This window comes from Myodes glareolus, chromosome 5, assembly GCF_982192425.1.
Source record: "Myodes glareolus chromosome 5, mMyoGla1.1, whole genome shotgun sequence".
Taxonomy (NCBI): domain Eukaryota; kingdom Metazoa; phylum Chordata; class Mammalia; order Rodentia; family Cricetidae; genus Myodes; species Myodes glareolus.
The window spans coordinates 21,872,530-21,886,930 of NC_142030.1; the positions used below are offsets into that span (position 1 = coordinate 21,872,530).

General features: G+C 41.0%; 1 protein-coding gene across 1 annotated transcript; it reads right to left on the reverse strand.

The window, feature by feature from the left end:
• Positions 1-7,822: 7,822 nt before the first annotated feature.
• On the reverse strand, positions 7,823-9,954 carry Crp (C-reactive protein). The gene is made up of 2 exons (XM_048448858.3): positions 9,781-9,954; positions 7,823-9,565 (listed from the first exon to the last, which is right to left on the reverse strand). Exons 1-2 carry the CDS (start codon positions 9,842-9,844, stop codon positions 8,952-8,954), a joined length of 678 nt encoding a protein of 225 aa, XP_048304815.1. The 5' UTR covers positions 9,845-9,954; the 3' UTR covers positions 7,823-8,951.
• Between the last annotated feature and the right edge of the window lie 4,447 nt (positions 9,955-14,401).

Consider the following 14,401-nt stretch of genomic DNA (forward strand, 5'->3'; position numbering starts at 1 on the left):
ACATATATTCTGGATTTGAGCACCTGTAATCCTTCTGTCTCAGGTGCCTCTACCTTGACCTTAAATGTGCCACCGTCAGGATGTTTCAGCTGGTAAATGATTTTCCAAAATTGCCCCCTTGGAGCCATGAATCAAAGCTCTAAGAGCAAAGAGAGTAAGATAAATCACAAAATGAGAGATCGATATGGGTTATTTATTAGCGACTCCACGGTACCGGCTGGTTCTCCTGAAGCCGCATGTGGCGTTGCCTGGTAAATTAGGACAGTCACATCCTGGGAAATGATGTAAAATATGGCAGGGTGGAGACTTTGTTCAGAAAGGAAACCGTTTAACATTGCTTAGCGTAACGAAAAATTAGAAAATTGGGCACATTTGAGAAAACTATGTACGTCGGCACCCACTAAACAGAATGGATAGCCATTTAAAATGTTAGTCGTGAACTTTATGGTACAACATGGCAAACGTGTATAATTAGAAAAGAGAAAGAAATAGGGGATGAGTCTGCACACTGCATTTAAAAGAAGTAACTACTTTAAGGAAAAGACTGTAATGCCCCAGATAATGTCCTCATATTGTGGTAGTAGAATTAGCTATGATTTTTTTCCTCCAACATTTCCATAATGTGCATTAGGGCTTCTAAAATGTGTGTGTGTGTGTGTGTGTGTGTGTGTGTGTGTGTGTGTGTGTGTGTGTGTGTTTGTGTGTGTGTGTGTGTGTAATTGAGAAGTGAGGAAAGAGAGAATGGAGACTAGCAGTCCTTGAAGCTCCAGAAACTACTGTCCTATTTTATGAATAAGAGACCCAGTCTGGATGGCTATTTGGCTTTACGCCAGACCGAGTAAACCAGAACATAACCTCAATGAAACCTCAAAGTGTCCTTAAGATACAGGCATAAATACAAAGTGTTTTAAAATATGCAACCTCCATTGTAAAGCATTACAAGTTTATGTAAAAAGGAATCAAGCTTATTTATCATGGTCTCATCCTGAGGGGTTTTTTTTTTTCACTGATATTCAATGAGGAATTGATAATACGGTTTAATTTCTCCGTTGACTGGAAAGAAAACTCAGATGTTGATTAACATATCCTAACCACACCAAAAGAATAAAGAAGACGTTATACCTTTATGCCTTATCCCTCATATTATCATATGCTTATAGAATGGTTTCGTTTTTAATGATGCATAGTTAAATTTTCTTTTAAACTGTCCTTTCCCAAGGACTTCTTGCACCAAATTTTTGAAAAGATGTGTGACTAGCTTGCCGTAGTTGGTCCAAAACTATCCCTCTCATTCTAGTCATTTACCCAATAAAAGAGATAACATTGTCTAAACAGAAAAACAATTTTATGGTGAAAATACTTAGACAAAAAAAATAAGATGTTTTCCCAGTGCAGAAATTGCCTTTTTATTAACATCTGGGCTCTGCAGATGAATTCATAGAATACAACCTCCAACACTGTGAATGGGTGCCGGAAATTTTATTGATTTTATGGAGTCCACTACATTGTTAGAACTACCTCCAAAATGGAAATGCTGAACAAATCTTTAAATGAAGGGGAGCCAGAGAGTCCTGTGAACCACGTTACAATCCCTGCTGTTTCTAGCAGCTGCTGGCACAGCTCTGTAACTGTTCTTGTCATCTCACCGAGCACTGGGTGCAATAAATCAGGCTCCTATGCGACCTGACCCTTCCCTGGGGCAGGTTAGTGGGACCCTCCTCTCTTCTCTGTGGAGTCTGTGATGATTCATAAAACTAGGAAAGAATCTGAGCTTTTCTAGACACCTTGGCACATTGAATTCTCCCTGATTTAAAGATCCTGTAGATCAGAGAAACACCCCAAACTGCAGCAATCCGAGTAACAGTCTTCAGAAAAAGAAAAATGCCATGAGCCAAGGCAGGATGCCTGTCAACAGTGCAGCTTTATTGAATAAATGGCATGGGAAACACGGGCTGTCACTTTATCATGTCCTAGAGCAGCCATGACCTTGGAATCTTTTCAAAGCTACCACTCAGCCTAGTGTAGGGGTACCTCATCCTCCCCGGTGGAAGACTTGTCAACACACTGTAATCATCTAAGCGTTATAAACACTCATCCCTGGGTCTCATGATCAGCAACTCCAATGTCATGATCTGGGGTGAAACCATGGCTGCTAGGTTTTTAAAAGTTCTCCAAGTAACTCTAATTTCATCTAGGGTTGAGATCTACTGGTGTGGAGGAGTCTTCTCACGATCCCATGCCTGTGGAGAATGCTTTCTAGGTAAGGGATTGTCTAAGGCATTCGTACATGCATATGAGGTAGGGGTTCCAGGTTGGAGAAGAATTTGACAATGTACTACAAGTATAGACAGCCTAATATTTTCTTAATATTGAAACTGAATAAATAAAAACAATATATAGGATGAGGGTATAGTTCAATTGGTAGAGTGCTTACCTTGCACAAGGTCTTAAGTTTGATCCCCAACACCATATAAGGCATGGTACCACACATCCATAATTCCAGAAGTCAGGAAGTAAAAGCAAGAGAATTGGAAGGTAAAGGTTATCATTGGTTATACTGTGAGATTGAGGTCTAGGATGCAAAATACCCTGTCTCAAGAAAAGAAATTAAGTATGGGCATTCCCTAAAGGAAGACATACATATCCCTATTTACTTGATTACAGTGCGGTGATAAGGCATGAATCCACTGGCGGATAAGTGCAGTGATAAGGCACAGCGGTTAGAGGCTACATGGTCTCAATTCAGATACCACCTCTCAGAAAGTTAACTAACCTCTTCAGACCTTGGTTTCTTTACATAGAAAACAAAACGTAGCTGTGCATGGTGGCCTATGCCTTTAATCCAGAACTCAGGAGACAAAGGCAAGATCTCTATGAGTTTGAGGCCAGCCTAATCTATAAAGTGAGTCTCAAGTCTACTAAGAGAGACTTTCAGAGAGAGAGAGAGAGAGAGAGAGAGAGAGAGAGAGAGAGAGAGAGAGAGAGAGACTGTGCTCCTTCAATCCACCATGAGAACACAACCAACAGAATCAACTAACCGGTTCTCACAGAGGCTTACAGAGACTGAACCAATCATCAGCGACCCTGCATGGATCTGGCCTAGGCACTCTGAATATATATTGTGGCTGTGTAGCTTGGTGTTCTTGTGGGACTCCTAACAGTGAGAATGGGAGTGTCTCCTAACAGTGAGAATGGGAACTGTTTTTCCTACTCTTGGGATCCTTTTCCTCCTATTGGGTTGCCTCCCTCGTCTTGATATGAGCATTTGTCCCTGGTCTTATTGTAACTTATTATACTGTGTTTGGTTGATATCCCTGGGAGGCCTTCCATTTTCTGAAGGGAAATGGAGGAGCAGTATATTTAGGGGAGAGGGAAGTGGAAAATTGGGAGGAGTGGGGAGAGGGGATACTAAGGTCGGGATGTGATATATAAGAGAAGAATAAATATAAAAAATAAAAAGTAGGCACTCTAAAATGAGTCTTTATAGAACTATTGAATAAGTGTGTGTGAAGGACTTAGCGTCTGGTGTATGATAAAAGCTCAGATCAGAATAAGGTACTTTTAGCTTCTCTGATATTTCTGGGAGATGAGCTCACAGGAAACTACCTGTTCATTTAGCTTTTATAATCTTTCCACCCCCTCTTCCATTATGAAATCTCATCAACATTGCTTCCTAAACAAGAACCAAACAAGGACAATACCCATGCCAACATGAAAGGGGAAATCTCATGGGGCCTCAGCCCTAGACAAAGAACTACAGTCAACTAAGGAATTCTGAGAGCAAGGTTGTGAGGTGGGGGGAAATAGTGTTCCCCAGGAAAAAGCACACCAAATGGTTATCCAATACCAAGTGGTCAGCCCTTAAAACATACATGCAAGTAATTTTATATAGACTGAACAGGCTGAATTTATATATTTAAGAATACAGACCTAAGCAGCAAACTCTCAACAGAGGAATCTAAAATGGCTGAAAGACACTTAAGGAAATGTTCAACATCCTTAGTTATTAGAGAAATGCAAATCAAAACAACTCTGAATTTCCATCTTACACCTGTAAGAATGGCCAAGGTCCGATTTCTCAAAAAATTAAGAAGCAACCTTCCTCAAGACCCAGTAATACCACTTTGGGGTATATATCCAAAGGATGCTCAATTGTGCCACAAGGACATGTGCTCAACTATGTTCAAAGCAGCATTGTTTGTCATAGCCAGAACCTGGAAACAACCTAAAAGTCCCTCGACCGAAGAATGGATAAAGAAAATGTAATACACTTACACAATGGACTACTACACAGCAGAAAAAAATAACAACATCTTGAATTTTGCAGGAAAATGGATGGAGCTAGAAAGCATTATTTTGAGTGAGGTAACCCAGACACAGAAAGACAATTATCACATGTCCTCACTCATAAGTGGTTTATAAACATAAAGCAAAGAAAAACAGCCTACAAATCACAATCTCAAAGAACTTAGACAACAATGAGGACACTAAGAGAGACTTACGTAGACCTAATCTACATGGGAAGTAGAAAAAGAAAAAGACAAGATCTTCTGAATAAATTGGGAGCATGGGGACCTTGGGGGAGGTTTGAAGCAGGGAGGGGAGAGGTAGGGAGGGGAGCAGAGAAAAATATAGAACTCAATAAAAATCAATAAAAAAAAGACTACAGTGTGGGGTGTGTGTGTGTGTAACAGTATAACAACAATTAAAGAAACAGAATCCACACATTTCAGGACAAGCAAGGGGAGGTGCGTGGGAAGGGTTAAATGGTAGAAAGGAGAAATGATGTAATTATATTTATATTTGATATATATTTTACATAATTATAAATTTAATTTCAAAAATAAAAATAGTTTTGAAAAATAATAGAGTACTTTTTGTTTTGTTTGTTTGTTTGTTTGTTTGTTTTTTTAAGACAGGGTTTCTCTGTAGCTTTGGAACCTGTCCTAGAGCTAGCTCTGGTAGACCAGGCTGGCCTCGAACTCACAGAGATCCGCCTGCCTCTGCCTCCTGAGTGCTGGGATTACAATTGTGCAGCACCACTGCCCAACAGGATGAGAGATCTGCCTTGTTATTAGACAGTCAGCACCCTCAGAGCCTCGATGGGACATGATGAGTTCACTTATTCGTGTTCACAGAGCATGGAGCAGGCACCAAAGCTGGGTCAGGGGTATTCTCTGGGTCCCTCTCTTCTAGATCCTTCTTTAAAGACAGCCACGCCTGCCTTGAAGCTTATTGGGAGTTACGGATGCCCACCAGATTCGACTAGTTCTGAAGCACACTGGGAATATGATGTGTTACATTCCCAGGCTCTAATTCCAGAGAGTCTAGCCTAGCAGTTCTGAAGCCAGTAAGTCCACACTCAGGATCCACATCCCAGAGGTAATGGTTTCCATGTTAGTATATAGGGTGTCACTGGGCCAGGTGTCCAGGGAAACTGAACTAGGAGTCTCTGTTTTCTGTAGGAAAAAAATAAATAAATAATCCCACTTAACTTACTTTCCAGGAAACAAGGCATATCATTTTTCCTTGTTTATATGTGTGCATGTGTATGTTTGTGCATATTTACCCGTACACAGGTATGTGCAGTTGTATGCACATTTATTTGCACTGGAATGTAGGAGACAGAAAATACTCTCAGGGGTGGGTCATCCTCAGGAACCCCATCTACCTATTTTGAAACAGCATCCCCCATTACTCCAGAGCTTACCAGTTAGATCAGACTGACTGACTGGCGAGCCTTGGAAGTCCTCTTGTCTCTACCTCCCCAGTGTTGGATCAAGCATGGACCACCATGTCTGGCAACTTTGGGTAGGCTCTGGGGACTGAACTCAGATCCTCAGACTTGTAAGACAAGTGCTTTACCAACTGAGCCATCTTGCTAGCTATTGCCTAGTTTTAATATCAGAGTTTAAGTACAGCATGGCTCTCTGTCTTTTTAACTTGTGCTTTAATGCTACTGGATAAGCTGGATGTATGGACTCTGGGGAGACATGTATTGACACAGTATTACCAATATCACCCAATACAGATTATATTTGTCTTTCTAGGTCTGGGTTACCTCACTCAATATGGTTTTTTCTAGATTCATCCATTTGCATGCAAATTGCAAGATGTCATCATTTTTTACTGCTATGTAGTACTCCATTGTGTAAATATACCACATTTTCTTTATCCATTTTTCAGTTGGGGGGCATCTAGGTTGTTTCCAGGTTCTGGCTATGACAAACAATGCTGCTATGAACATACTTGAGCACATGTCCTTGTTGTGTAATTGAGCATCCTTTGGGTATATACCCAACAGTGATATTGCTGAGTCTTGAGGTAGATTGTTTTCTAATTTCCTGAGAAATTGCCATACTGATTTCCAAAGTAGCTGTGTAAGTTTCTACTCCCACCAGCAATGGAGGAGCATGATGAACATGTAAGATTGGTATTATCCACTTACAAAAATGTAAAATAATGGCACCAACATTCCCAAACCAAAATCATCCTCAGTAGATAGCATTTTATTAGATTACACCTAACAACTTCATATCGGGTGACAATTCACCAGGTACCTAGGAATACATTTTCTAAAAAGATTACATCAAAGTATCTACCAGTAAGTTAAATTGCTTAAATTTAAGCACTATAGAAATAATTTATTAACATTTTTTAATCCACACGGAATGCAAATGTTACCTGTTAAAATTTCCCTGGATAAAACCATCAGGGCCAGAGGCTCTCCACTCGACTGTGCGTAGCAAGATACCCATAATTGAATTCTGAAGAACATATTAGCTCATCCCACATCCCTGAGGAGCTTGGACGGACTTCAATAATTAAGACATATCTCTTGGTTAGATTCGTTAACTAGAGAAGAGCATCAACCTTCTCTCCCACTTAGCTGAGTGTCAGGGTGTATGGATCTACCCTAATTGGACAATGGAGAATTATCTGCACTCACAGTTTTGCCTAAGAATGTATTTTCTTAACTCTTGTGCTTCTAAATGGTTACAAAGGGTCAATTAAGGAAATCGATATTCATAAATAATTTCTTCAAAGACACTCTGTTTGTTCTCCTAATGGTCCAAACTAAATTCTTAGCAAAACAGAAACTCACTTGCTGCCAACCTAGACAAATCCCAGCAGTGGTATTTTTGGGGTGTATAATGTTAATGCACAGAGTACAATGTCCACTAACAATAACAGAGAATGACTTTTATATTTGTGTGATCGTATCTGGCTCTTATAAGTGACCCTATAAGTGGATTAAATTATTTTTCCCAATTTGTATGTAAGTAAGAAAACTTGAGTCATAGAGGTCACAAAATTAATAAGTTATAAAACCAAGACCTGGACCTAACCCTAGAACCTCTATATTTAGCCAGTCTACCATATGTCTTCCCTAAAACAATGATTTAACGAACCCCTTCCCTATCCCTGAACAAGGAGGACCTTATGGAATAGCTTCAACGTTCACTCAGTTCTGAAAGACCTTGGTGAAGGGTACCTCAGGGGTCTGTTTCTTTAAGAAGCCAAACAGAATGAAACAAATATATTCCATCATGGGACATGACTACAGAATCGTGACTCTCAATGATCTTTAGGGTTTTTTCCCCAAACTGGAATTCTAAATGTGTCAGACCCCACACCTGAACCCAGGAATGACCAGCTATCTCCAAAGCAGGGCTATGCCTCTCAAAGAGACTCATCACAAGAGATTTCAGCAGCAGAAGGCAGAGTAGTACGAGTATGGTCCTGCAAGGCAGCAACATCAGCTTGAACTCAGACTCTTGATCTCAGTTGATAATGAAGTTAGTCAGGAAACAGCCCCAACTCATTCAAACCATGGTGGCTTTATTGACTCATGGGAAGTTCAGATACAGATTTTATTGCAGAAAAGAACTTACTCTGAGCACAGTGCAGACAGTGCTCCATCTCTCTGGGTTGCCTAAACAAGACCTTCATAATGGCAACACTAGTTTACATGCAACATGGATAGAAGAAATTTCACAAAGTCCCACCCCTGTATGAAAGCTATAGGTGATAAATGGCTGCTGAGAAAAGGAGAATCAGTTTTCTTCAGGGGCGTGCCACCCGACCTATAGGCTATCCAGTCCCAGGTGGTCAACCCTCAACAACATCTATGCAATGCTAAATGGATGATAGATAGATAGATAGATAGATAGATAGATAGATAGATAGATAGATAGAATGATATAGATATATAGACAGATAGTAGATATATGATAAATAGATTGAGATAGAGAGAGAGAAAGAGAGACAGATAGATGAATGAATGGATGGACAGACTGATATAGATAGACAGATAGACAGACAGATAGATGGTACATATTGTATTATGTATGTGTATGTATATAAAACTATTAAATAAGAGTTCAAGACACAGGAGGATTTGGAGAGGGAAGGGTAGAAATGAAGTAAATACAGTATTCATGTATAAAATTCTTTAAATAAAAAATTTACTCTTCTTTCTATGTGTCTGTTTTCTCATCTATGTAAGAGTGAGTGATTGTCTGAAATTCTTTCAATTAAAAATATATATAAAAAAAGTCAGGTGGTGGTGGCACAGACCTTTAATCCCATTACTTGGGAGGCAGAGGCAGGTGGATCTCAACGAGTTCAAGGCCAGCGTGGTCTACAGAGCAAGGTCCAGGACAGCCGGGCTGTTATACAGAGAATCCCTGTCTCAAAAAAAAAAAAATCAAAAACAAAAACATGCATAATTCTGATTCTCTTTGGTAAAGATTCCCAGTGTGATGCACAAACTGCAACACCATGCACTTCAAAGCCATGCCCTGGTGCCGAGGAAGGCAGAGCAGGGAGGTGAAAGGGCCATATTCACAGACTAGAGCTGCAGCATCTGTTGGTATTAAAAGGTCTATAACCAGAGACAAGGGAGAGAATGTAATCCCAGGAGGTGTCTCGTGACTCACAACAGTAGGTCAGGGCCACAGCTGGGGCTTGATTAACACGTTACCCTGTACTGCATACGCCAGTGTCTGCCAGTTCAAAACACTGGGGCTGAGTGTCCCGCCAACATACACTGTATTGATCTGTTCTGGAGATAACACAGTGTCCCACATGTTCACATCTCCAATGTCTCCCACAAAAGACTGGTTTACATCAAAACCACCACCATATGAGTCCTGCTCTTGCCCCAGGACGATGCTTGCCTCTGTCGCTACAGTGTAGCCCTTTCGCAGACTTTTCCGCACCTTGGGTTTCCCATCAACCCAGAATTCTACAAGCCCGGTAGCAGACTCCCAGCTGGCACAGATGTGTGTGGGAGCTTCAGGAATTTCAGAAGCCTTGAACACTATTTCAGGCCCACCCACTCCAAAAACATACCCTTTATCCTTACTCCAAAATATGAGGATGTCATTAGAGTTTTTCTTGGTAGCATAAGAGAAAATACTGAAGCTGCGGGTTGTGCTCAGATCCGTGTAGATATGGAGACACACAGTGAAGGCTGTCAGTGGTTTCTTTGACTGTGCGTTCAGGGACACATAGGAATTGGATGACTCTTTGGGAAATACGAAGGCCGTTTTAGACATGTCTGTGAGACAGAAAACCAAAAAAGGTGAGTAGTTTCTCAGATAACAATGATATATCCCTCATTTACAAGTAGAGTTTGGGGTCAAGATGCATCTGGCCTTTTCCTAGGTTACACAAATACACATCTGTACCCAATGCTGCTTCTTGAATTCCATATGTTAAATATTAGGCTCTCATCCTTCTCGCCCCACATCGAATCTTAAGAATAGCTCCTACCTTTCTGGACAAAAGCCTGAGAGAAGCTGATCAAGATCAGTGAGTAGCACAGCAGCCTCTCCATGTCTGTTGACGATGCTGGGATCTGGATTTCTCCACTACGAGGACACAGTTGTATCTGGCAGAGCAACGATGATAAGTCCTGGATCCCTTGCCTCAGTCCCAGCCCATTCTTGGATTTATAACTATAGCAGAAGGAGAGGCTGGAACCACTTTGTAAATGATTTCCTAACACTGCCTCTTGGGGCAAATGTCAGACCACTGGGAGGAAGGGAAGCCAAAATCATTCTGGAACAGAGAAATCAATGTGGGTTATTTATTACAAACTCTTGTGACCACTGAATCACCAGTTTCTTGTGACAGGAAAAATGAGGACGCTTCCCAAGGCTCCCCTTTGCCTATCTAGGTTAAGAAAATAATGGGAAATCTTAGCTTAATAGATGAGCACTCACGTGTGTGCATATGATGCCTGCATCTCCAGCATCTGCTAACCACTTCCCGAAGCTGTTCTTTTACGCTTTGGGAAATAAAGAAAATTAGCATTACATTCTCAGCACCAAAAACATACTTTTCTTGGCCAACTACATAGACTTATCAGAGGCTTTTAACCGAAGGGAGCACGTGCCCCATCCCAAATGTACCACTGTCCTCAATCCAGTGAAACATTGTTTTTTCTGTGGGTTTTTTTTTTTGTTGCTATTGTTGCTGTTGTTGTTTTGATTTTTGTTGGTTTTGTTTTCATTTTAATGTGGAAGCTTCAGAGAGGAGTTAGGATGATTCACTGTTTGTTTCTTTTGTTCACAAATCACATAGCCTAGCTAAAGTTAAGCAGTTAAGTGGGTCTCTACTTAACTCAGTCTTCTAGTTGAATACTGTGTTCCTTTGCCTTGCTCCTGAACCCCTTACAACCTCATGCATTCTTTCGTTCTATTTGTGAGTCACCTTGTAGTTGAGAAATTCGAGAAGCAACATTGTATCCCCTGAAGCAGAGAACCATTCATTCAGTAAGAACACCTGTTTTAGTTAGGTGCTTCCCATCCTGCCAAACACTAGGTGTCTCAGCTTCAGCTAACAGACCTGAATGAGATTTGGACAGAATAGAGATGCTCTCTATGTTGCACCCTTTAAAGTGAAGATATATGCGGCTTCCCTTTCGCTTCTTCCTTCCCCTTTGGCTAGCATTCATACACACTGATAGGAGATAGAACCATCACCTTTGTCTGACAATGGGCAAGCTGCTTGTTGAAGTTGGCACAGCAACAAGATAGACTGAACCTGTAAATTTTATTATGAAGCCATTGTCTCAGCCCTTGACTATCAACCTGAGTATTTGCTTAAAGGATTTACAGTCTTATGTTTTGTTGAATCGTCATGAATTTGGTCTTTTTAGTACTGGAACTTGGTTGATATCAATTAATATCTTTCCAGTGTGGAATCTCTGCCTCCCCATAAGAAATAAGCAATTGCTCTATATAACTAAGTTCAACCTTGCACCTTTGTAACAGGTCCAGATGATCCATCACCTAACGAATTTTCTTTCTACATTATACATCATTAATTTCATCTCTACTCCATCACTTCCCAAAACACCAATACTATAATTACCTAACATTTTTAATTCTTTTTTTTGTAATTTTATTAAATTATAAAAGTTTCCATTTCTGCCCCTCCTCCCACCACTCTCCCACTCCCCCCACTCCCTCTCCTCCTCCCTCTCCATCCCTAAGAGCAGTCAGGGTTTCCTGCCCAGTGGGAAGTTCAAGTTCCTCCTCCCTCCCTCCAGATCCAGGAAGGTGAGTGTCCAGACGGACTGGATCCGCAAAATCCAGTATATGCAGAGGAAACAAGTCCCAGTGCCATTGTCAATGGCTTTTCAGAAAGACTCCGGCCAGCCACATTCAGAGAATCCGGCCACATTCAGAGCATCTGGTTGGATTGCGTCCTCATTCAGTCCCAGTCCAACTGGCCTTGGTAAACTCTCATTAGATCCGTCCCCTTGTATCAGTGGGTGATCACATCCCTCGCAGTCCTTATTTCCTTTTTCATTTTCTTCCTCCTTCTGCTCCTCATTTGGACCTTGGGGGGCTCAGTCCGGTGCTCCAATGTGGGTCTCCATCTGTATCGCCATCCATCGTGGGATGAAGGTTCTCTCTGATCTTGCCGTCTTTGTTCACGTTCTCTTTCCTTCTGCTTCTCGTTTGGACCTAGGGAGTTAAGTCCAGTGTTACGATGTGGGTCTCTGTCTCTATCTCCATCCATCGCCAGATGAAGGTTCTATGGTGATAAGCAAAATATTCATCAGTATGGTTATGAGCCTAGGCCATTTCAGGCACCCTCTCTTCTGTCCAGAGAACAATCTGGGGATTTCCTTGGACCTGTGATCCCATTTATAATCAAGTCTCTTGTAAACCCTAAGATGACTCCCTTAGTTGAAATATATTCTTCCCTGATCTCATATCCATCCTTCCTCCCTCCCCCCATCCCAGTCCACCTATCTTTCCCCATTCTTCCCCTACTCCCTTCTCTCTAACCCTCTCCCCTTCCAACAACCATCCTACTGCCCCCCATGCACCCGAGGTTACCTGGGACTCTTGTCTATTTCCAATCTCCAGGCAGATAGCTACATGATTTTCATCAGGTTCACCTTCTTATTTAGCTTCACTAGGATCACGAATAATAGGCTCATAGACCTTTAATTATGGTTAGAATTCACATATGAGTGAATACATACCATATTCCTCTTTTTGGGTCTGGCTTACCTCACTCAGTAAAGCGTTTTCTATTTCCATCCATTTGCATGCAAAATTCAAGATGTCATTGTTTTTTACCGCTGAGTAGAACTCTAATGTGTATATGTTCCACACCTTTATTAATCATTCTTCTATTGAGGGGCACCTAGGTTGTTTCCAGGTTCTGGATATGACAAATAGTGCTGCTATGAACATAGTTGAACAAATGCTTTTATAGTATGATAGGGCATCTCTTGGGTATATTCCCAAGAGTGGAATTGCTGGGTCCTGAGGGAGGTTGACTCCCAGTTTCCTGAGAAACCGCCACACTGATTTCCACAGTGGCTGCACAAGTTTGCATTCCCACCAACAATGGATGAGTGTTCCCCTCATTCCACATCCTCTCCAGCATAGGCTATCATTGATGTTTTTGAGTTTGGCTATTCTGACAGGTGTAAGATGATATCTCAAAGTGGTTTTGATTTGCATTTCCCTGATCGCTAAGGAGGTTGAGCATGACCTTAAGTGCCTTTTGGCCATTCGGAGTTCATCTGTTGTGAATTCTCTGTTCAGTTCAGTACCCCATTTTTTAATTGGGTTAATTAGAGTTTTAGTGTTTAGTTTCTTGAGTTCTTTGTATATTTTGGAGATCAGACCTTTGTCTGATGAGGGATTTGTGAAGATCTTCTCCCAGTCGGAAGGTAGCCTTTTGGTCTTACTGACAGTGTCCTTTGCTTTACAGAAGCTTCTCAGTTTCAGTAGGTCCCATTTATTCATTGCTTCTCTTATTGTCTGCGCTCCTGGGGTTCTGCTTAGGAACTGGTCTTCTGTGCCTATATCTTGTAGACTACTTCCCACTTTCTCTTCTATCAGGTTCAAAGTGGTCACATTAATGTTGAGGTCTTTAATCCATTTGGACCTGAGTTTTGTGCATGGTGATAGATAGGGATCTATTTTCATTCTTCTACAAGTTGACATCCAGTTATGCCAGCACCATTTGTTAAAGATGCTTTCCTTCTTCCATTGTATGCCTTTAGCTCCCTTGTCAAATATCAGGTGTTCATACGTTTGTGGGTTAATACCAGGATCTTCTATTCGATTCCATAGGTCAATTTCTCTGTTGTTATGCCAATACCAAGCTGTTTTCAATACTGTTGCTCTGTAATAGAGTTTGAAGTCAGGGATGGTAATGCCTCCAGAAGTTCCTTTATTGTATAAGATTGTTTTGGCTATCCTGGGTTTTTTGTTTTTCCATATAAACTTGATTATTGTTCTCTCAAGGTCTGTGAAGAAGTTTGATGGAATTTTGATGGGAATTGCGTTGAATCTATAGATTGCTTTTGGTAGAATTGCCATTTTTACTATGTTGATTCTCCCTATACAAAAACAGGGGAGGTCTTTCCATTTTCTGGTATCCTCCTCAATTTCTTTCTTCAAGGACTTAAAGTTCTTGTCAAATAGTTCTTTCACTTCCTTGGTAAGAGTTACCCCAAGATATTTTATGCTATTTGTGGCTATCATGAAAGGTGATGTTTCTCTGATTTCCCTCTCTGCTTCTTTATCATTCGTGTATAGGAGGGCAACCGATTTTTTGGAGTTGATCTTGTATCCTGCCACATTACTAAAGGTGTTTATCAATTGTAGAAGTTCTTTGGTAGAGTTTTGGGGGTCGCTTATGTACACTATCATATCGTCTGCAAATAATGAGAGTTTAACTTCATCCTTTCCAATTCGAATCCCCTTGATCAACTTATGTTGTCGTATTGCTATTGCTAGAACTTCAAGAACTATATTGAAGAGGTATGGAGAGAGTGGACAGCCTTGTCGTGTTCCTGATTTTAGTGGAATGGCTTTGAGTTTCTCTCCGTTCAATTTGATGGTAGCTGTCGGCT

What these genes read in the sequence shown, in the direction of transcription:
- Crp (XM_048448858.3), bottom strand. Translation starts at nt 9,844, where the DNA reads ATGGAGAGGCTGCTGTGCTACTCACTGATCTTGATCAGCTTCTCTCAG. An exon ending in TCAGGCTTTTGTCCAGAAAG is followed by an intron (nt 9,566 to 9,780) that starts GTAGGAGCTATT and finishes TCTGTCTCACAG; the next exon opens with ACATGTCTAAAACGGCCTTC.